This window comes from Pestalotiopsis fici (genome assembly GCF_000516985.1).
Source record: "Pestalotiopsis fici W106-1 unplaced genomic scaffold PFICI_Scf_6, whole genome shotgun sequence".
Lineage (NCBI taxonomy): Eukaryota > Fungi > Ascomycota > Sordariomycetes > Amphisphaeriales > Sporocadaceae > Pestalotiopsis > Pestalotiopsis fici.
Window position 1 is genome coordinate 2,768,179 of NW_006917096.1, and position 21,625 is coordinate 2,789,803.

The following is a 21,625-nucleotide window of genomic DNA, read 5'->3' on the forward strand; positions in this document are numbered from 1 at the left end:
AATACGTGCAGCATAAATGAGATGGAAGGGTACAGAAGTTATACGGGCTAGTCTCGAGTCTTTCATCATCCAGATAACCATACAATGGAAATCACAGCCTTAGAAAATGCCGGCCCTTTCCAAGACAATTTACCAGGGGTGAGAAAAACGTTGTGAACCCCCAGCAAAACGCCCAGCCCAGGGGACCAGGGCCTACGGCAGGTAGCTTATCGAAACCAAAGACAACATGGATCAGAGAACCTGGGGTCTGTGTGAGGTGAGGTGAGACCAGACCCGTACAAAGAAAATCACCTCATAGCACTAGTCTGACGATGATGATGATAATAATGATGAAGAAGAAGAGGATGATGCTAGGGCCCTCATTCATGACTCTGCAAGTCTCCTACCCGCAGACCCCCGGCAGGCTTGGGGTCGCCTCGGATGATCCAATAATGTTGCATTGCATCAACGTGCGCTAGGTAGGGCCACTCACTGTCTTGTGAACCTAGGTGCGTGGAAGTGGTGTCAGAGCCTATCTTTTTACTTTTCCTTCTCTCTCTCTTATCAATCTGTCTAGCATCACAGCTGAAAAACCACCAATGACAACGAGGGAATAGACTTCACGACTCCGGAGCATTTTTAACGAAACACGACCCGACGTCGCGCAATCCAATAGATACACATGGACACAGGTTGCCTCAATCTGCTATTTTTTTTTAGAATGAGTGCAACCTTGGACTGGAAATGTAGTTTCCCACATGTCATGCTACTGGGCATCTACTTGGAATATCCCGTTGCAGTCTGCTCCCAAGACAAGCAAACGGAGCGAGAAGAGACTGTCTACTCAGGCACCGGCTCATGCACACGTAATGGCGATAAACGGCCTCATCATCGTCTCTGTCCAACTGTAGCAGCCGGGAAAGAAAAGAAAACAAGGGCAGGGCAAAAGGCGATGCTCATTGGTAGGTTAGCTAGGACAGTGCCACGCAACAATGCATCACATTCATCGCCAACGCTTTTGCTGTGGCTTGTGCTGCGGGTTGCATTTTCTCGGCCACGCCTCGTATATAGCAAGACGTACTATGTAATAATCAAATCTCTCTCAGCAGTTCCTGTACCATTTATTATCATGATTATCAGCGCCATTATTGCTTGATATTCATGTTTGAAACTTATCAATCTGTAAGTCGCAGTCTGACCATCCTCAACTGCCCGATGCATACATGCGGCACGGCATCGAGGAGGGTTGCAACCTGCAGGCCATCATATATCTCAACGAGAGACACAGTCCAAGGCACGATTTCTACATCATGCACAAGATGCGGTACGTACATTATATCTGCGCCGCACTATGGATCCAGCCAGGCTTTTCCAGTCTATAGTGCCAACCGACCTCACGATAGGCGGCAAATCCTACATTGTTAACAACAAAGCATTGACTCGAGGCCGGGCTCGGTCCAGGTCCAGAGGAATCGAGATGGGGGCAACATCCAGCATATCCAGCCCGCTGAAGACAAGCAGAGCTGCAAGCCCAAAGTCAAACATATTGATAGTGGGTGTAGCCTAAAGATGGAAAAAAGAAATAGTGAGACAAAACGAGACAGCCGCATCCTTTCCCATACTCACGACTCATTGCCATTTACATCTAATCGGCCTCTAATATTTAGTATTAACGGCGGCCAATAAATCAATTACAACACCAAGTAGGAGTCGTTGACTCGGTATTTTATCTGTTCACCACACAGTGCTGAAATGAATATAGAACTACGGAACGTGCCGTGCGCAAATTGGTGGTGGTACAAGTTTGCACATTCATACTGAATAGCGGGGTCGGGCATCATCTAAAATGATCAAGTCGGATCCAATTCCCCCTCTCCATTTTGTTCCGTACCACAGACACCGCGGGGTGCATACTCTGTCTGGCATAATCTGGGGATTTCCAAAAACCCTTATTTCTTACCTAAAAGCCTAGATGTCTGTACACGGTCAATATGTTGCATCTAGGGAAAATTGAATACATCTTGGATTACCCATAATGTATTATATGTCAATAAAGTACTATATCACTGGAATATTGCCGCTCTCGACATGCATTCTGGCGAGATAGTGAAAGCGAAAGACCACGTGCATGAGAAGGTAAGATAAATCCTACCTACTCTGCCGGCCCCTACCTACATATTGTACACCGGTAACCCTCAAAGCCGCTGCAGTTACAATAAAACTGTGCAGCTACTGGTGAGCAAGCAGGTAGCCTGCCAACTTACATCTACTTATCCTACGTGTTCTCATGTAGCTCAAACGTCTATCTTGCTGCAAGTCGACAGACAATCAAGAAATGTGTAAAGTGCGTACGTAGTAGCATGACAATTTCGAATAATTCGACCAATCCCGATCCCTTGCACGGAGAAGGGCAAAGAACATCAGAGCGTGCCAATTCATGGTCGGAAGTCACGATGCATCAATAGCCGGGCATCAGACCGACCTGGCCACGAACATGTGCGAACTATTTTTTTTTTCTTCGTCACTTTAGTCACTGCCCCACCAGAGGACCGGGAGAAAACGTAGCCGCTCCTCCAGTAGGATGGACCCCAACATACACCAGCTGCGTGCGCCTCTTGTTCACGATACCCTCAGTCCTATAGGAAAGCCGAACAAACATGGCCAGGTCTAGGCCCCCCTGGACGTCGGCTTGCCAAAAAAGGGGTGGGACGCCGCTCTCTCACTCAATGTCTCAGTCTGGTTTGGCCTCCATTGTGGCATCGTCAAGTCCGCTGGCGATCGAGGCATCTAGTCCTTCCACCTGGTCCCCTGAAATCAAGCACAAATTATTGAGAAGGCGGAGAGGAAAAATTTTTCTGTTTTCACGTTCTGCTCAAGTCTGGCCGTCTGCCGCCAAGTAAGGACTCCAGTCATAGGGCTCTGGCTCGTGTCCGGCAGCTGAATGTGGTGAACAAGAGACTGGTACTGTCTTAGCCACCATTGAGGATCTCAGCTAGGACCAGGTTTTGAGAGGGGGGCCAAAAAAAAAAAATACACCTAATGGAGACGGACCATGATACAAATTTCACGACGCAGGAACAAACGTCAAAGCATAATACAATACCCATCATCAATACGTGAGCCACCAAGGATTTCTCGATTTTACCCCAAGGTTCAACCTCACATCAGTCCACGGAGGCAGTCGTACGTGGGATTCTCTCCGCAAAACACCATTCCCCATCTGGATCATTGTGCATTCTGACCTAGAGCGACCCTGGTTAGCCTATATGCACCCATTGGCAGGGTTTTCATTATCGCTTTGTGCTACGTAGGTAGCAGTAGATGCTCCAGACAATTCGCCGATTCAACGAAGTTCTGCTTGACACTTGGAGAACAAGACAGGACAGTACAACAGCATGCGTCGCTTCAAGGGTCGACGTCTTCTCCAAAGCAACTCATGTCGCTCTCGGAACCATTTCACTTGTTTAAGCAGAACAAATCCCGAAGCTACCATGTATACCCGCTCATGAGCACCCCCGGCTTCCCGGCTTTCATGGGCAGGGGTGAAGCGCGGAGAAGGGCCTTTTTCGTCTTGGGAATTACGACCGCAAAGTCACAAGAAGTCTTGTCTTTGTGCCCGAAATATGTTCTTGACCTAGCTATAGTGGTAATAGATACGGATACGAAGAGGGAGAAAGAAAAAAAAAACACCTCCCATGCTCGAAAGATATCAAACTACTTCCATAGTCGCCCATAACCATTCCATTTGTAGGTACACTTGGGAGGTTGCTGACCTCCTAAAACTCCTAAACACCCTACGCCGCAGACTTCTCCGTACACTATACTCGTGCTACCGGCATCAGCTGGGGTTGTTTAGTCCTTCACTCCACCAAGCTATTCCTCTACGTCACCTGAAGATCCCGGCCACAACTCCATAGTCGTCTCTTGAAGCGAGCCTCGGACGGGATCTCCTGCAGATGGGCCCGCCTACTACGTACCTTGCTAGAATTCCCTCCAAGGAGTAGTTCCACTTCACATACCGCTGATGTAGTGTAGATTGATTTGATCTACCATTTCAAACTTCAAGATTAATTCGTCCTAAGCGGTAACGTTAGCGAGAGGAAAAGAGTGAGAGACAGACAGACAGAGAGAGGTTTTCCCGCTGTAAGCGCCTAACTCGATTCTCTTTTTTGGGGAATACCCAGATATGTACTCGTGCATATACACACAAGGCGCCCGCATTCCCTCGTTGCTCGTACCATGGAATAATTATTGATGACTTGAATATATGTTATTTAATGCTTTTTGCCACCAAGGAATGGCCTGGTCCGGGCCAGCTCAACGACCAATATTCCAGGATGATTTGCATCGCGTAATAGAATATAACCAACCGTATAGCAAGCAGCATTTAATCAGCAAGGTCTCGAAACGGAAATTTTGGCTGCTCCCCTCCCCTTTGGCGCCACCACCAACCGTTTGAAGTGTTTTGCTTTGTGACAGATCACTTATAACCAAATATAAGCTCGCAAACTCTAAACTCGACTACTCGTGGCTGATTTTCGTAGGTTAACCTTGATCCTAGAAATCTTTCATATGGAAAACAGTTTGCTATATGATGATCAACCAGAGCCAAGAATTCTTCAATACATGGAAGACGGGCGCCCCCATCCACTGTCTATAATAATGGCTCATACTAAAAACGGAGGTTGGGACGAAAACACCAAAAGCCGAGGATATGTCACCATCGTAGTGCTACCTAAACTAAACTCACCACAAGTCTACTTAATACCCAAACGCGATGAACCGGGAAGAAACAAATAAAAGGGCCCCCCATGGGTGCGTTGGAGGTGGGGAAATATCTACTCTGGAGTATCTGCAGCCAGTTAGTCGAGAGATAGCCGAAGGATGAGCCACTTTAACGCGGCGCGCCGATCGTGACGAAATCCCTCCTCCATCCTGTCCTCTGCCCCAATTTCACCCGACAAGGGGAGGGTCTCTCTTTTTTCTTTTTCAGCCCTCTGCCTTACTAGTGTAGTGTCTGTGAGAGACAGAGGGAGAGAGAGAGAAAGAGAAAGATACATTGGGCAACGACTTTGCATTTTTTTTGCTAACCACCGGCGCTATTCGGCCGACTCCCGTTGGCGCGCGGCTGAAGATCATCACCGACATCATGCCTATTCCAGAGAACCTAGTGTAAGAGCAGGATTTTTTCTTAAGAAAGAAAAAAGTTCTTGGCTTTTCTTTTGAGGACCGTCCCCATGCGCGAGATTCCCGTTTCATACAGGGCAGATACAACCTCCGGGAATATTTCGCAGGGCTCTTCCTCCGTTTGACGGGTGATGATGAGGTATTATTCGAGCAATATACATACTGTGCGGACTGGACGGGCTAGAAACGAGGCATTGTTTCTTATATTGCAACGGCATCAGCAGCAGTAATAGTAATAGTAGCCAAACAAGCAGCACGCACAGTCTCTTTACCGAGTGATGGGCTCCCAATGTCGCAGTTCAGGGCTTCTTGTCTTTCACCAAAGAGAGATATTGATTTTCTTCCGGGGCTCTCTGCTTCATTGAAAAAGACAAGTACCTAAAATTGCGCATGGAACCGCGCCGATTCGGTCTCACTGCTCCTCAAGTCTCTTGCACAACACCCCAGATTCACATTTTAACCCCTCGGTTGCATTCTGCCCTGACACCTCGAACGGCACGTTCTCAGATTGTGATTGGTCTTTTATTTCCGCAGAGTAAAAAGTACGTAGATTACCACCCCATGAATTACAACCCATCCATCATTGTCCCCTCCCCATCCAGCCATCCGGCCATCCCAGTCCACTCCCCTCGCGTTCTCTATCTTTCTGTTTCTGACAATACGCAAACCCCCTTCCCACCCCTGGACGTTTTTTTCTACGCTCTCGCTGGGTTTGATAGGTTTTGCTTGCTTGGTTGCTTTCCTTGGGGCGTGATGCTTTCTGGGGGTGAGTCTGTCCGACATTAAACCTTGTTCCGCTTTGGCACGGCATATCTCGCGCTTCTTAATACTACCCGATCGGACGGCCCTGCCGAGTTACCTTGGGGAGAAGAAAACGTCGCAGATAGGGGGAGGCAAAAACAGCATCCCCCATCCATTCATTCGGTCTTTCAATCATTTTACCATGTATTACGCGTATATATGTACATGAACTCGGAGAGTTGGGGAGTAGAAGCGAGGGAGGGTGACATTTTTGTTGAGCTTTGGTCCCTACCTTTGCCACAGAAGATTGTTAATTCGGGCTTTGATATCTTGTTTGATATCAGGACTCGGGATTTCAACTGCATTACTATGGAGGCGCACTGTGATAGCATTCCCAAAATATATCATATGCCTGTATCTATCTGGCTTGTTCATGGATAGCGCTGAACTGTAAAGAGTGGATGGCATGTTTGAAGAAATGCATCCCTACTTTTGTGACGCTTCTGGAGAACAAGGCCAAATAGCTCGAAGCAGGATTCCCAATTTCTGAATCCAAACAGCTCTGGTTAGATTCGGAAAGCCCGGCTTCCGTGTTGAAGGGGGAAACATTCGTTCGTAGGGATGATGGTGACGACTAGAGGGAGTGGCCCATGTGATCTACTCCTTGACAACCACCCTGATCATACAAGGGACAAAACAACACCCTTTCGACAGGACCCTGTGATTCACAACAGAGAAAGACATTGGAATCTTGGTTTGATAAAGGTTGATATCCGTTGGGGTCATGACGAATTTTCCTGTTCAAGCTCCTGCACAAGCCACACCCATATCGTTTTTATTTGTTCTGATTCAACGTTACTCGAAAAAAAGTGTCGCGGTCTCTTCTCGGCCTCGAAAACTTCCCATCTCAAAAAACATGAGCCCCGTCTCCACACAGCCACACTTTGTTATATTCGGGGTAAGTCATATGCTGCCAATCTTTCAAAGACCACACACACTTGACTGAATGACGATACTGAGAAAACACGGCAAACCTCAAATGCATCATGGCGCGCTCCAACCCTTGGAGACCCTCCATCTTCGGTCTCTTGTGTTTCCCCAAACCAACCATCAATCAAAAGCTAGGCAAGGAAGACAAACCCCCAAACCCTCACATTTGCCCGTTTTGAGTAAAAGGGAGGGTTTGAAGAAAAAAGGGGGGTCTGGCGGTCAAGGTAGCCCTTGGTAGATGTTTTTGGTTATTACTTCTCAAGTCGTACGACTATCTCCATATGCAAGATAGAGCTTCGGGTATCGAACAACAGGACCAAAGTATAAAAAGAAGCAAGGAAAACAGGCTTGTTCCGCTCCTCCCGCACCCTGCGTTCGCCTCTTCAAGGGCGTATTGTGTGCGCACCTGGCTGGTTTTGACTTGAGTGACTTGATGGCTTGTGTTTCTCTTGTGTGTGTGTGTGTGTGTGTGTATGTGTGACTAGCAATCGGGACCCCTTCTCTTGGAAAGGGAGTAAGAGAAAGAAAAAGCTTCCCGCCTACAGAAGCCAATCATTTGAATTTCGGCATCGCTCAGCATTCTCATGCATGTCTCTCGTGTCATGTAGGGACGGGACCAAGCTTTTTTCCCTCTCGCTCTCTGTGTTTGACGTCCCTTTGTATGAAACCTGTCAACAAGATTCATCTAGACACATTCTTATTCGTGATGGATAACGGGAAACGGTCCACTGAGGTAGTATAAACTCGTCCTTTTTTACAACCACAAGAAGTAAACTCAAACCCTGGTTGCGCATGACAAGAAACATTCGGCATACATGATGCATATGACACAAAGACTCGGGCCGTGATGGAAGTTCGTTTCAATAGGAACATTTATGCGCAAGGGAGCAGATCAACAAGAGCGCAAAGGGATGAGCGAGTGACAGCTGTCACCTTAAGTTTCATGGCGTGTCATCCGAAAGTATATGCTCTGCCACAACGCACAAAGCCAACCCTCAAAGCACCTTTCGTCCAACCACTTATTGATAGCCTTTGCGTACTTTGCTGTTGATCTTTGACTTGATCTCTCTGCCGTGGAATATCAATCACCACGGTGCCCCTTCGAGGCATGCCATTCTCGTCTCCCTTCTGTGCCCGGGACCTGACCGTGGCTCACCATGTGTCTAATGGCCGTATCAAACTTCCTTCTCGCCCAAAAAAAACGGCACGATACGAAAGAAAACAGACTCTGGGTAACATGCCTGGTCTATAGTACTTTTGAATGTTGAAAAATTCAAAACCTAAACGCATCTGCATCTTCCACAAAGATCTCGGCGTACTATTGATCTCAACCCCATGACAGTACAGCCCCCTATCGAGTACGGAAACGTGAGAGATGACCCGTCTTGGGGCAATCAGTAATAGTACCTCCTGACATAGGGCGGATCCAACAGTTCGAGGGCATACTGGCGCCCTTGGGCCTCGATCCGCAACCGCGCCTGATTGGCATCGAGGATCTCGCGGGCGTTAGCCTCGGCAGTGCGGCGCGCCGCAGCAACACGTCGACGGACCGGGTCCGGCATGGCTGCAGGCAGACAGCTCCGGGGCAAGGGACCGAGATGCGGCCAGATGCGGTACGTGGTCAGCACGACATTGAGGCCGCGGTGCCCGCGCATCGGGTCCGAGGCGTACTCCAAGGCCATCATGTCGGTGAAGCCGCGCAGCGATAAGAGCGGTAGTCCGCCAAAGGGGAACTGCTGCCGCCCGGGGGATCGTGTTGTTGCCTTGTGGTCAAAGGACCATGCCTCGTATGTCCATTTGAGCTCGGCGTCGGCAATGTCCTCGGGGGTGTACATGATGTTGCCCTTGAGGTTTGATTTCCCTGTTTCTGGCGTTAGGAGGTGGCCTTTTCGTCTTTGTGAAATGGCTGGTGATTTCTGTAGCCCGTGTACTTTGGGCCCCTGTTTCTACTTTGTACAACGGAGTACCTAGTTTCTCTAACACTCTTTGAACCGAACTTTACTTACAAACATTCTCTTCAAATTCGCTCAGGTCAAGAAAGTTTGACAAGGTTTCTGGCCATATGTATCCTGTCTTTTGAGGATCCAAATGCGCGAAAACGACAGCCATAAACTGCTCAAACAGTGGCGTCGGTGTGCCATCAGGGTAATGAAGGTCTGACCACTGGCTAGGCTGCCCCGGAGGTCCCGCATAAGAACCCTGGCCAGGACGTGGACCAAAAGTTTGCGGAGGAGGACTGGAGGGGATGTACTGTCCTTGCTGTTGCTGTGCACCCGGTCTCGGTGGCAGAGGTGGGTTTGCCGGTGTTCTCAACTCATAACCCGGAGGTCGCGGAGGGATTGGTGGTGGAACATTCATATTGACAGTCAATGGATGGGGTCTCTTGCCACAGCCCAACGATTAAAACAAATTGTATAATACCTTTTGACGTGAGCGCTTGTGAACTGAATAAGTATCAGGAACGATGGGGATGCCCTCCAAAACGTATTTATTCTTTTGTTTTCATCAATGTGACCTCAGCCGCACTCACGATGGTTGTTCCGCATTGACCGCTAAAAGTCAAACGGGCGCAGTATCAAAGAGGCACGCCGCAGTCCTCAAATGGACAACTCATGTCATAAACATGGCTGGGGGCATAATTCGACCGCTTGCTGTGCCAAGCCATGATTATTGAAGCGCATTTCAGCTGACTATACCCAGGTAGAAGAAACCAGCATCTGTGATGGCGGAATTGGGCCGCTACTGAACGAGCGTGCGGCTGAACCCTAACATTACGCTCGCGAGATCCGATGCTTCAAGAAAGGTTTGTCTGCAGTAATCTGATCAAATGGTATATCGGCTAATGTAAAAAGCCCTCTTTGGCTCGGAGCCCTCTGTTTTACAGTCTACTCTGGCACTGTCACTCCAGAGCTCATAACGCCCTGGCTATACCACCTAGCTACTGTCTTGAACCTCTCATCGCCCTTGCCCTTGCTCAGGTCATCCTTGAAAAGATCGTGACGATCCGCTCTCTCTTCTTGACTCTGCTTCATAGCGCGGACAGTCATGTTGTTGCTTGCACACAACGGGCACTCGGTCTCTGCACTATCGCCGCCTCGCTTCAAGCATCGTTGATGGAAACTGTGCTTGCAAAGGAAATGAACAACAGGCAATTCCAACGGACCTCCACAGCCAGGACACCGCTGGGCTTGGAAAACGGCAGGCTTTGTGCCTAGCTCTGCAATCTCCGTGCGCTTCTGCTCCGTCTCCTTTCGGAACGAGTTGATCTGCCGTCGATTCGCGGCAATTTCGCGGCGCTCTCTAGATATAGTCTCTTGCAGATATGGCTTGATCATGCCCATTGTCGCGACTGCATTGGCGCCCAATGTCTGGATGACCTGCAGCGGAGCCATCAAGCTGTCTTCATCGATGCGCCGCAGCACATTTGCGAGCTCCTCCGGGCCAGCTTCATCGAGAATCTTCGTATCAGATGTAAAGTATGCCAGAGCGGCAGGGTACAGCTGTGGTTCGTCGGGACCGTATTTTCGAAGTGCCTTGATCGCACCACGCGTATCCTTGGCGCTCGTGTAAGAGCGGAAAATGTCGAAGAGCAGACCAGATTGCTCCTTTACCAAGGTTGTGCCATCTCTGAAATCAGACAAATGTGAGAGAAGCAGGACATTGGAGTTTTCAATGGGCAGATCACGCCCGGAAATGAGCTTCTTCGCCTTCTGCTCCCATTCCTCCCGATCCTCTCCCTTCTTTTCGCTGGCTTTGTGAAGGTACATCTCAAAGAGCGTAGTGTATATATCTGATTTATTCGAGTCCTTGAACGATTCTTCTTTCATATATGCTTCGAGAAAGATGATGAATTCGTCGGGGTGATCAATGAAGGACGAGAACGCTGTCCTCGGTGCTGGTGGTGTATATTTTGGCGGCTCAATCAGATCAGGGTCTATGGCATTCCGAGTCTCGTCGACATTCCCCGTGCCTTGCTCCTTGGTCCCTGCAGTCGATGGGCTGGCAATCGATGAAGTATTCATGTAAGGTAGCGGTAGTAGACTTGTGAGGTTATGAACTGCGCTCGCAGTACCTGCTGCCAGGCCTCCAAGAGCGCTTCCCAACGGTGTGGGCGCTTCTTCTACATGCGGGACTTGAATCATTGGTTTATACTTTCCTGTATAGTAATCGATAAACAATTGCGTCGTTTCCGACGGGCAATGTTCTAGTAAGACCCGTGCGTATTTCAATAACGCTGAATACGCCTTATTTTTTCCCGTCAGTCAGGCATTATCATCAAGTGTGCTTGGTATCATGACTTACAGCTTCGGGCTCCAAATGCCAAATGAAGTGCAGGGCGTCAGTGTAGCTCTTGGAATCCTCAATGAGTATATCGACTACTAGCTCATTCTCACCGTGCTTAGTCGCGAGATACGCAGCTTGCTCATAGTATCCACCTTGCCTACACATGGCGATGGCTGTGTCGGTATCGAATTTGAGGTCGCCTTCTGATTTAATAAACTTTTCAAGTTTTTCCACATCTTTCAGCTTGGCATAACAGTTGAGAAGCAGTGTCGTGTGGTCAGCAGTTGCTTTGTGGTGCTCATGGAGCTCCTCTAAATACTGGATGAGATTATGTATGCGTTGGGTATCAAGAAACTTGACATTGTTAGTTACCAACAGCACACCAGGAACGGGGAAATCTTACTTTGCGAATGACTTGGGATGGCTCTGTACTTTCAATGGCCTGAATATACTGGGCCATGGCGCTTTCGTAGTCTCCCTTTTGGTACAAGTGATCACCATACTTTCGATATATGATGTTTTGTTGTTGCTCGTCCATGCCAGCTTTCTTGGCCAAGTTGATGGCAAGAGGATAGAGATTTCGATGGTAAAGCAGATCCAATTTCTGCTGAAGAGATCTCTCGTGGTATCGGTGAATCTAATGAGTTATGAGCATCTTCCAAGTGAAGCATGATTCAAGAGCATGTCATACCTTTCCGTCCTGGGTCAGAATGAAGAAGTCCCCCCAGATTTCAAAAAGAGCTTGCGGTTTTGAGATTAGAGACTGGGAGTGTGCGATGATTTGCAAGGTAGGATCGATCAAGGTGAAATTGGATGCACTGAAGAGCGAATCGACACCCCCGCTGCCAAAGCGCCGGCGCAGGTTGTCCGAGTCCCCATTCTTTGATGATGCAGGCGGAGAGACAAGAGCGACGTAATTCTGATACGTGGCAGCTAGAGTTGTTGTTCCGTCATTTGCAAAGCAGAGTCCTCGGCCATCGAGGTTGTAGTAGTACACAGCATCGTCTCGTACCACAATGATGTCGCCGGTCTTCTTGTTGAGGGTCATGCATCCTACAGCACAGCCCGAATCCTCGACGGTTTTGGGAGGTTGGCCTTGTCCTCTACCGTTTACAACGACCTTTAACAACCGTGCGGTTGTTGCGACAAACAGTGTAGTAACTTTTGCCTCGGACACGAACTCGACGCCCGTGACAGGTTCCTCCGACTCGTGTACGGTCCGCTGCTTGGTTCCTCGGTCGTGAATCAGGTCGCCGCGGATGAGTGTGACAGAACCGTTTGCGAATCCGACGGCAAGTTGCGACAGATCGTCCACGGCCGTGAAAGCGGAAATGGGGAATTGCTTGCGGCCGTTGCTGATGCTAAGCGTGCTCAAACACGTGGGCAAACCCGTCTTCTTGACTGGCTTATCGAGCGCCCAAACCTTGAGGACTGGCTCGTTGCTCAGGTCCTCGGCAACGGTCACCAACAGACTGGTGCCCTCGACCTGGCGCATGTGGGTGATTCTGCCGGCATCGTGCGCCTGGAAGCTGCGGGCAATCTTCCAACTGGCCCCAATGATACGGACATATCCGTCAAAGGTACCCAAGAACAGGCTGTCGGAGCCGGAACAGACGCTCGATATCTCGTTATTTTCGAAGAAGGATCGTGTCTCGTCATCGCCAAGCTTGACCTGGCTAACTTCGAAGAAGTCGAATGCTTTCCACTGCGCGTCTCGTTAGTCAGGAGTTCTCAAAGGAATGACCCAGAAGAGCCAAATATTCGTCATCGGCATACCATAAGCAAGGCCATGGTCAGTACTTGGGTTGTTGAATGGCCAAAGTTGGCAGCATGCTGATAATATGCGACAACCCTCCAAATGCTGGGGAAGCTCGTGGTGGTGATGGCTCCGACCTTCTGTCGTCACTGGCTGCGAGGACGGCTTGTGGAGCTCTCAGCTAACCCGGCTCGAGTCCCCAGCCCAGCTGTAAGGTAGTGGCGGTGTCCCCTCCCCTCCCACTATCCTGGGTAGTAACGTGGCGCGTGGCTGCACTACGTTTAGGGCATAATGTAACTATAATCTGCACTCATGCAAACCACTATAATCACCATCATCTACGTACAACAAACACACTTCAAACGGCATCAAGTATGGACATGCTCGTAATCTGAATATTGCGACGCTATCAAGACACTTTACTTCATTATACTCATTTCCTACACTTTTCGATTCTTCTCTGGTGGCTAGATGCAGGGACTATCTTCACATTTCGTGGCATTGGTTACAAAGCGGTAACATATAATGACTGAATATTCTCATACATTTGTCATGCTAACTCCATGAATGGTATCAAAGCTATCTGCTTAGTTTTTTCCTGTGATTTTACATTTTTACTACTTATCATTATCATTGGTAATTTCAGCCTAGTCGGCATCAAGTCTGGCGACTGGCGGGGTATCGTTGACCTGGATTCCACCTCTCTTCTTCTCGTTCGAGTCCCAGAACGGGAGCCTCCAGCCGCCCTCCTCCTCGGGAACACTCAGCCAGAGTCTCATGAGGTGGCGTCGGGGCTTGCCCGAGTCCGGGCCAAAGTCCCGGTAGGCCGTCCGGGCGTGGAGGGTGTGCGTGTTGGCCACGAACTGAATGTCGCCGACCTCGAGGACCATGTGCAGCTTCACCCGGTCACAAGTCTTTTCCAGGATCTCAGTGGCCTCGACCTGCTCGGGCGACAGCGGCGGGATGATGCCAGCGTCGGAAAATCGCTTCAAGCTGCGGACAAAGTAGGGGTCCCATTTGCAGTACACGCGCTGCTCGCGGTCGGGGTTGGCTGGGTCCTTGGGCTCCAGGTAAAAGACCGAGGTTCTTATGTAAGGCTCCTCGCCTTCAGACACCTCGCCCTTGCGGTCAAAGTACCAGACGGGCTTGGCCAGGAGCTCGGCCACGTCGGGTCGCTCCTCCTGGAGAATGTTCCAGACAGTGTGGATCGAGGAGACGTCGGACTCGCCGCCAAACTCGGCTCTGGCAATGCACAGGAGACCGACCACGTCGCAGTCGTCGGCGTGGAAGAACTGACGGGCGTTTGTCCTGTAGATGCGGACCTTGTCGATCTGAGTGCTGTCCTCTCCGAGGTCCTTGACGTGGCCGAGAATGTGGCCCCTTCCGTTCTGCGAGACTGGGTAGCCAATGTAGGCACCGAGACCCATGTAGGCGACAGCCGACTTGTGGTTACCCCAAACGTCAACGGGGAATCCCTTGTACAGGATAAATCCCTTTCCGTCCAGCATCTCACGGCGCATGGAGGCTAGTGAGGGTGCAAGGTTGGGCAGGGGGAAGTTGTCCTTGGTGATGCCGGTCAGGGGCAGCTTGAGCTCCATGAATCTGTCGGCTGCGGCAGAGAGCTCAGTAATCTCCTCGTCGGAAAACTGGTGAACCCATCGCTCGGGGTTGTTGGAGTAGTCCTCTGGCCTCCAAACGGTCGGTCCCTCGATGCTCTTGGGGAAGTCACTGTATGGGTAGATTTGGTCGTACTTGGGTGGGTGTTGGCCTGCATCAATTAGCACCTGGGGAATTGGATCACTCGGAATATTGCTCAAACATACCAGTTGTCTTGAAGCCATCTGGGAAGACGCTTTTGTCTACATTCTTGATGTCGGCCTTGAGCTTCTGGATATAGCCAGATTCCGGCTCATAGTCCACAGCGGTGGGTGCCATTTTGACTATTGGGCAAACTCTCTGGGGTTGAATGGGTATAATCAATTGGCTAGGCCTTTGGCAGAACTATACTCAATCGCTAGACAGGAAGAGAGAGACGGAATGAATTGCTGGAAAATGAGGAAAATTAAAAGTGTAAATCATCACCAAGATGCCACATCTTTAATATTCAAAACGCAACACGTCCCTAACCCGCAATCGGGTCCCAAGAAAATTGCATCATCGCGCCATCTCAATCTAATCTGTCCTCCCATTGCAGTTCTTCCTTCCGATTCTGGGGCTTTGGCTCTGCTGCCGTTTCGTGTGAGTGGTGAGATTGGGCGAGGGGTAATGGGTTGGATTGCGCGCGATCACGCAATCTAGCACCAATTGCTCACCATCCCGGTGCGCGGATGTCCGCAACCACCCATCTGCCGACGCGGGCGATCTGCTCGGCGCTTTACTCTAAACGTCATGTATTTTCCCCTACCATTATGGGGGAAAACAGGAACTAGGATTGAAAAAAGTATATGCACTGCGAGGATCAACAGTGCATTCTGTCCATGCGTCGTGTTCATGTACATAGTTGGTGTCTTTGCCTGTGCATTTTCTTATCAGATCCATCTTAGCTTGGTATGGTCGTCGACGCTTCATGCATACTCATGCCATGTGTGGATCCGATGGTCCGGTTGACTTAGGTAAACCGTTTCAATTCTCAAGTACCTGCATGCGTATATTCTACTACCTAAGCTGGCGGGCAAAGTGGACAGTTGTGGATTGAAAATGGAAAAACAAAACTTCTTTTGTGGCCCTGCCGGAACAGTTTCTCCCTGCTGGCAGTGGACGATGATGATTGTTGAGCTCTGAGTGCCACGAGCCATGTACTGTCGAGTATATCATTACTTGACTGACGCAATCTCAGGTAGCGATAACCGATAACCATGCTTTTATAGGAAAGAGGTGTGGCAAGTCGGAGGCCGAGATATGGGAGCTAACTAGATACATACTCTTATCTATTTGGAGTTGATCGATTGGGACCCCATCGATACTGTGTACTGAAACTTCTGAAACCGTCTCCAAGTCTGGCTCCATTCTTGAAAGCAGTTGGTCGCCTTTTACGTATTATTTTGCATATTGGCTCATCATATTGCTGTATAAGCCCGGTTCTGCGGAACCTTTTGAGGTTACAACATGTCAAGTTGATCAGTTACACATGCTCTACGGAAAGCATAATGACATTTTGTCAAGGACAATCGGATCTCGATGTGTACTTATGCAAAGAAGACTCCCTCTTGAATATTGAACCCAGCGCTTGCAAACATATCGGCCCAAATATCGTCTTCGGCAAAGGAAAACTCTTGCCTCACTGACTGTGATCCATTTCGCTCGGCTTGTAGTGTATCGTCGATACTGGTCACTCCATTTCCCAGGGCATCTGTCGGTCGAGAGGTCCCGCTCTCATCTAGCAGTGTGACATTGATCCTTGTATGGGGATCATCGCCCAAAGGACGACTTTGGCTCGGTTGAAGCCTTTGCTCCTGCCTGCGCGCCTCAAAATCGGACATGATTTTTTCGAGAAACTTGGCTTGCAGCGTGCAACTCGAACCAGGGGGAGAAGCTTGCTGCGAGAAGATGCGGGCTGCCGTATTAATGGCCGCGGTGACATGATGCTCTATTTGACATGCGATACTCTCAGGTGTAGATAAAAGGAGCTTGAAACTCGGTCAGCACCGTGTCTCATCAGAAAATAATCATGTTAGAATTTGTTTACCTTGATAAGAAACGCTGCACTGTACGCTGTCATGACATGGATTGAATCTTGAGCAAAATAGAGAAACGATGTTGACCGGTTGATCAATTGTAGCATCTCAAGGGCACTTGAATAGCTCACCCACAATACCTCGAGATTTGTTGAGATATCCGGGTCCGACGAAGCCAATATTTCTTGCAGTGGCAGAGAAAACAACTGGAGCCTCAAATGGGTGCCGTAGAAGCGTATCAAGAATGGATGGCAAGTCTCTGAATATATCATGTCAGACTTCAAGAGCTACTGAGTAAAGGACCTGGAGTTGGAACTTGCCTGTGCTGACGCAGTGTATCCATCTTTGCTCCCACTCCTCGATACGGATCTTGATAATAGCAAGAAGAGACTCTATACTGTGCAGAGGACCACTCAATACTCGAGAGGACTTGGGTCCAAGCAACTTGAAAACCTCAGAGCTCAGGAGGCGCAGAGTGACAAAGGCCCCAAGCAACCGATCATTGTCAGTGGCTAATGGGTCTCTACACCACGACTCGATTGCTTCGATAAACGTGCTACGCTCAATCATCCATGGCTTGCCAGTTTGTAAGCTGATACTAGTGAGGTGTTAGTCCACAATTCGGTCTTGCAAAGTGCCAAAATCTGCCTACCTCCTGTCGTAGACAAAGAGAATGTACCACGTCCTCTGCACATTACGTGTCTCGCGTTTCTGAGCCTCGCTCAATGTGAGCTGGTCGCAGGAAGGATACGGTGCTAGCCTGTGCCAGCCCAAGTCCATGCCCATGCGTATGGTGTACCCAAGAAATATCCAAGCACGAGTATCCTCGGGTTCTTTCCAGTAAGTGAGGATGAGCACAGCTTGTGCAATCTCGATGGATTTTCTTCCGAGTCGAAAAGTATTGGCCAGAAGACTTTCGGCATAATCATGTAGACTCTGATACAATGCAGTGTTGAAAGACTTTGCTGCAGCCGCGAGGATCGCAGTAAAGAGGAAGGACGACCGCCTCCTAACGTAGTTGAACGTATGAAGAACTGGGTCCAGCTGGCTTATATATGGGTTCAGCACTTTGATAAAGCTGACCATTAATCAGTATAGATCAACATGATTTGCTTCATATTTCATACTTATCAAACAACGACTCGGCAATTGAGAGATTGATATGGCCAAGTTGCACAGGGTCTTCTGGCGAAAAAGTAGAACAAATATTCTCGTTTAGCACATCCGAGACATTCGACCCCTGAGGACTGAGGATACTCTGAAGGCTGAATCTGCCCTCGGTGGCAACATGATTGAGTAGACCAGAAGGTTGTAGCGTCCCCGTCTCCCAATCTGTGCCTCTCTCCACAGTCTGCGCCTGGGGTGTGATTGCTGCTGACACGACATCGTCGCTTTTGGCATGCTCAGGCATGGACGGTGTCAATATTGAGGCATCGGGACTGCTTTTAGGTTTTGAAATCCTGTTGGCTCGGAATTAGCTGCATTTCCCATACATGGCCTTACACGGCGGTACTAAAAGATGCTACTAACTTTGTGCCTGGTTTCCTCCCGCGCCGGTGATCACGAAAGACGCATTCCATGGATTTGCGAGCGCACCGCTGGCAACTCGAGCCGTCCCCGCCGGGACGGCATCGCATCTTTACTTTCCTGCATGCTAGACAGGCTTTAGTGATACTACTAAGAGCGACTTAGTAATGAGCGAATTGTCACGAGCGACATTCATTGCCTTGATAACTCACCTTACTTTGTTGCTCTGTGACGAAGTCTCATTCCCCGGATTCTCCATTGTGGAGTTGTGGCAAGCACCTCGCAGCGAATCCTCTGGAGAAGTTCACCGGCGTCTTAATAACAGTTCAGCAGAGGTAACAGACTCCAGGATGCCCGGCTTGCCTATCGCCGGCTCTCGGGGTTGCCCGACGCCCATTATCACCCATTATCGTCCTAGCGGCCTAGGGGCTTGTTACCGGCAGGCATCTCCGGTGGATTCCTTTTACTGGTATACTAAGACGCCGGCCTCAACCTCCACACTGCCGATCGTCTCTCAAATTCACTATCAACCTCCCCTACCTAGTTCCTAGACAGCATCGCGGGCCCCTGGATATGGCGGGGACACAGGTATTCAAGAGCCGACCACCCGGTGGAATGGTCCCGGGAACAATGAAAATTGGGGGTTTCGCGGCTTGTCTCCATGCATCCGTAGATAGACGCAGCTGCAAACTACTTACATAAAATCTGGGGGTTAATCCCTCCATTTCCCAACCCGACTGCTTGGGTTCGCTCATCATTCGGCACCTTTCTTCCTCAAAGGGACCGATACCTCTAGGGAGGTCGAGTTTGGAGGATGAAGTCGACCGCCATCATATCCCTCGTCGCCTTGTCGACGGTGGGTGTCAGTGCCGTTCAGCCATGGCTGAATACCTCCTTGCCCTATGAGGAGCGACTGCTTGCTTTCATCGCTCAGTTGAACGATACACAGAAGTATGCCATGGTACAGGGAGACACCGAGGTAGGTCATGACCAGACATTCAATATTGATGTTATTTTCATGTAGACTCATGTTATCATAGCTCGATGACAATGGAACGGGCGTCAATGCGTGCATTGGCCATATCAGCGGCAACGATACCCTCGGCATCCCATCGATATGTATGGGCGACGGCCCCGTTGGTGTGGGAAACTCTATGAACAATGTGACAACCTTTCCGGCGCCCGTCCTCGCGGCCAGCACGTGGAACACAACCGTGCAATATCTCTTCGGACAGGCGCTTGCACAGGAGCACATGGGCAAAGGTCGGAACGTGGTGCTGGCGCCCACCATCAACATCCTGCGCTCGCCACTGTGGGCGCGAGCCGCCGAGACTCTCTCCGAGGACCCCTGGTTGACTGCTCGCATGGCCGTCGCTGGTGTGGAGGGAATTCAGAGTCAGGGTGCCCTGGCCTGTCCGAAGCACTTTGCCGCCTATAATCAAGACACGAACCGTTTTGGTATCGACCCTGAATGGGTTACGGTTGATGCTGAAGTCGACGAGCGTGTCTTGCATGAGCTCTACTTTCCGGCCTTTAAAGCATCTGTTCAGGAGGCAGATGCTGGGTCCGTCATGTGTTCCTACAATAGACTGAATGGATACTTTACCTGCGAGAACGATTGGCTTCTGAATACCACGCTGCGACAAGACTGGGGTTTCGAGGGCTTCGTCGTGGCTGATTGGTACTTTTCGACGCGCAGCACTGTTGGCGCCGTCATGGCGGGCCTTGATATATCGATGCCTGGTGGTGATCTTACCAATGAGTATGGCTTTCCGGCGTACTATGGAGATCTTCTCATCGAAGCAGTCAATAATGGCTCCATCCCTTACTCGCGCCTGGATGACATGGTGAAGCGAGTCTGGCGATACATGTTCAAACTGGGAATGGTCGATAATCCCGTCACCGGAGATGCTCTATCCTACGTGCGGACGCAAGCCCACCTGGACCTTGCTCAGCAAATGGTCGAAGACGGCACAGTCCTGCTCAAGAACGAGGATAGCACGCTGCCCCTGAGCCCGGAAAAGTACACCAAGATTGCCGTTTTTGGCGTGGATGCTACCAGTCAAAGCCAGGTTTCTGAGAATCACGGCGGTTTCGTCATTGACTCGACCATGGTCGTCCAGGCACCCTTTGATGCCCTTGAGCGTCGTGGTGCTGCTGAAAACATTTCTGTCAAGTACGCCGAGGCCTACCCCGGCACTGGTCAGTTCGCCACCATCCCGTCCAGCATGTTCAAGAATGGCGGCGTCAACGTGACCTACTACACGACCACGGACTTTTCCGGGCCAGTGAACCAGACCGATTTCGTCCCCAACATCACCATTGCCACTTTTCCCACGGAGCTCTGGCAGGCCTGGCCCCAAGTCTTCTCCGCCGACTACGAGGCCGTCTTCCTGCCCAACACGACGGGCACCTATCACTTTTCTCTGTACGGCCAGGGCACCGCGCTGCTCTACCTCGACGACGCCCTCGTGGCCAATATGTCGTTTGCCAACTTTGGCAACTACGTCCAGGGCGTCGCCTACCTCGAGGCCGGCGCAGAGGTCAAGCTTACCCTCCGCTACGACATGGGCTACTCGCTGTCGACGGGCGGCTACGGCGTCACCCTGGGCGTGAATGTGGGCAACCAGACCCGCGACGCTGAGGCCGATGCACTGGCGGCGTGGGCGGATGTGAGTATCATTTTCGCCTCGGACCGCATTTCCGAGGGCGCAGATAGTGGCCTGGGACTTTCCCTGCCTGGCGACCAGGATGCCGTCATTACGCGTCTCGCGGGTCAGTCCAAGAGCACCATTGTCGTGCTCAATACCAACTCGGCCGTACTGATGCCCTGGCTCGACAATGTGGACGCCGTTCTCGAGGCTTGGTACTCTGGCCAGCAAGTCGGCCTAGCCCTCGAGAGACTCATGTTTGGCGACGTGAGCCCCAGCGGCAAGCTACCAGTCACCTTCCCCAAGGCGTTGGAGGACGCCATCCAGATCAACACCAATATCGAGGTCCCCTTTTCCGAGGGACTGTACGTGGGATACAAGGCCTATGACAAGAGTGGTGTTGAGCCCTTGTTTCCATTTGGTCACGGACTGACGTACTCGAACTTTTCATTACACTGCATGACAGTATCGGCAAATGACAGCGTCGTGACTGTTAGGACCACGCTCAAGAATGAGGGATCCGTCGATGCGAGACAAGTCGTCCAGCTCTACGTTGGCTATCCCGAGGCGGCAGACGAGCCACCAAAGTTGCTGAGGGCATTTCAAAAGGTAGAAGTTGTTGCTGGTGGCAGCACCCTGGTTGAGCTCATTGTACAAAAGGAAGATCTAATGGTTTGGTCTGAAGCAGCCCAAGGATGGGTTTTCGTCAGCGGTGATTATGAATGCATGCTGGGGTTCTCAGCCGGGGACATCCAGACAACTCAGGTTATTAGTCTGTAATTTCTAATGTCTTAGATACCTTGATATCTTCAAAAATTCATTAATTTCTCACTTGA

At 50.2% G+C, this 21,625-nt stretch overlaps 5 protein-coding genes across 5 annotated transcripts; 1 reads left to right on the forward strand and 4 right to left on the reverse strand.

Annotated features, from left to right (window-relative positions):
* Positions 1-8,291: 8,291 nt before the first annotated feature.
* On the reverse strand, positions 8,292-9,255 carry PFICI_09298 (uncharacterized protein; the record flags this gene model as incomplete). Its single annotated transcript, XM_007837879.1, has 2 exons — positions 8,292-8,758; positions 8,904-9,255. 2 exons carry the CDS (start codon positions 9,253-9,255, stop codon positions 8,292-8,294), a joined length of 819 nt encoding a protein of 272 aa, XP_007836070.1.
* A 527-nt stretch (positions 9,256-9,782) lies between these two features.
* PFICI_09299 (uncharacterized protein) lies at positions 9,783-12,972 on the reverse strand (the record flags this gene model as incomplete). The annotated part of the gene is made up of 5 exons (XM_007837880.1): positions 9,783-11,141; positions 11,200-11,535; positions 11,585-11,818; positions 11,873-12,886; positions 12,958-12,972. 5 exons carry the CDS (start codon positions 12,970-12,972, stop codon positions 9,783-9,785), a joined length of 2,958 nt encoding a protein of 985 aa, XP_007836071.1.
* Positions 12,973-13,584: 612 nt separating this feature from the next.
* Positions 13,585-14,872, reverse strand: PFICI_09300 (uncharacterized protein; the record flags this gene model as incomplete). The annotated part of the gene is made up of 2 exons (XM_007837881.1): positions 13,585-14,705; positions 14,761-14,872. 2 exons carry the CDS (start codon positions 14,870-14,872, stop codon positions 13,585-13,587), a joined length of 1,233 nt encoding a protein of 410 aa, XP_007836072.1.
* A 1,250-nt stretch (positions 14,873-16,122) lies between these two features.
* PFICI_09301 (uncharacterized protein) lies at positions 16,123-18,022 on the reverse strand (the record flags this gene model as incomplete). Its single annotated transcript, XM_007837882.1, has 5 exons — positions 16,123-16,563; positions 16,623-16,898; positions 16,942-17,209; positions 17,264-17,689; positions 17,739-18,022. The coding sequence occupies 5 exons, from the start codon at positions 18,020-18,022 to the stop codon at positions 16,123-16,125; spliced, it is 1,695 nt and encodes a 564-aa protein (XP_007836073.1).
* A 930-nt stretch (positions 18,023-18,952) lies between these two features.
* Positions 18,953-21,569, forward strand: PFICI_09302 (uncharacterized protein; the record flags this gene model as incomplete). The annotated part of the gene is made up of 2 exons (XM_007837883.1): positions 18,953-19,117; positions 19,179-21,569. 2 exons carry the CDS (start codon positions 18,953-18,955, stop codon positions 21,567-21,569), a joined length of 2,556 nt encoding a protein of 851 aa, XP_007836074.1.
* Between the last annotated feature and the right edge of the window lie 56 nt (positions 21,570-21,625).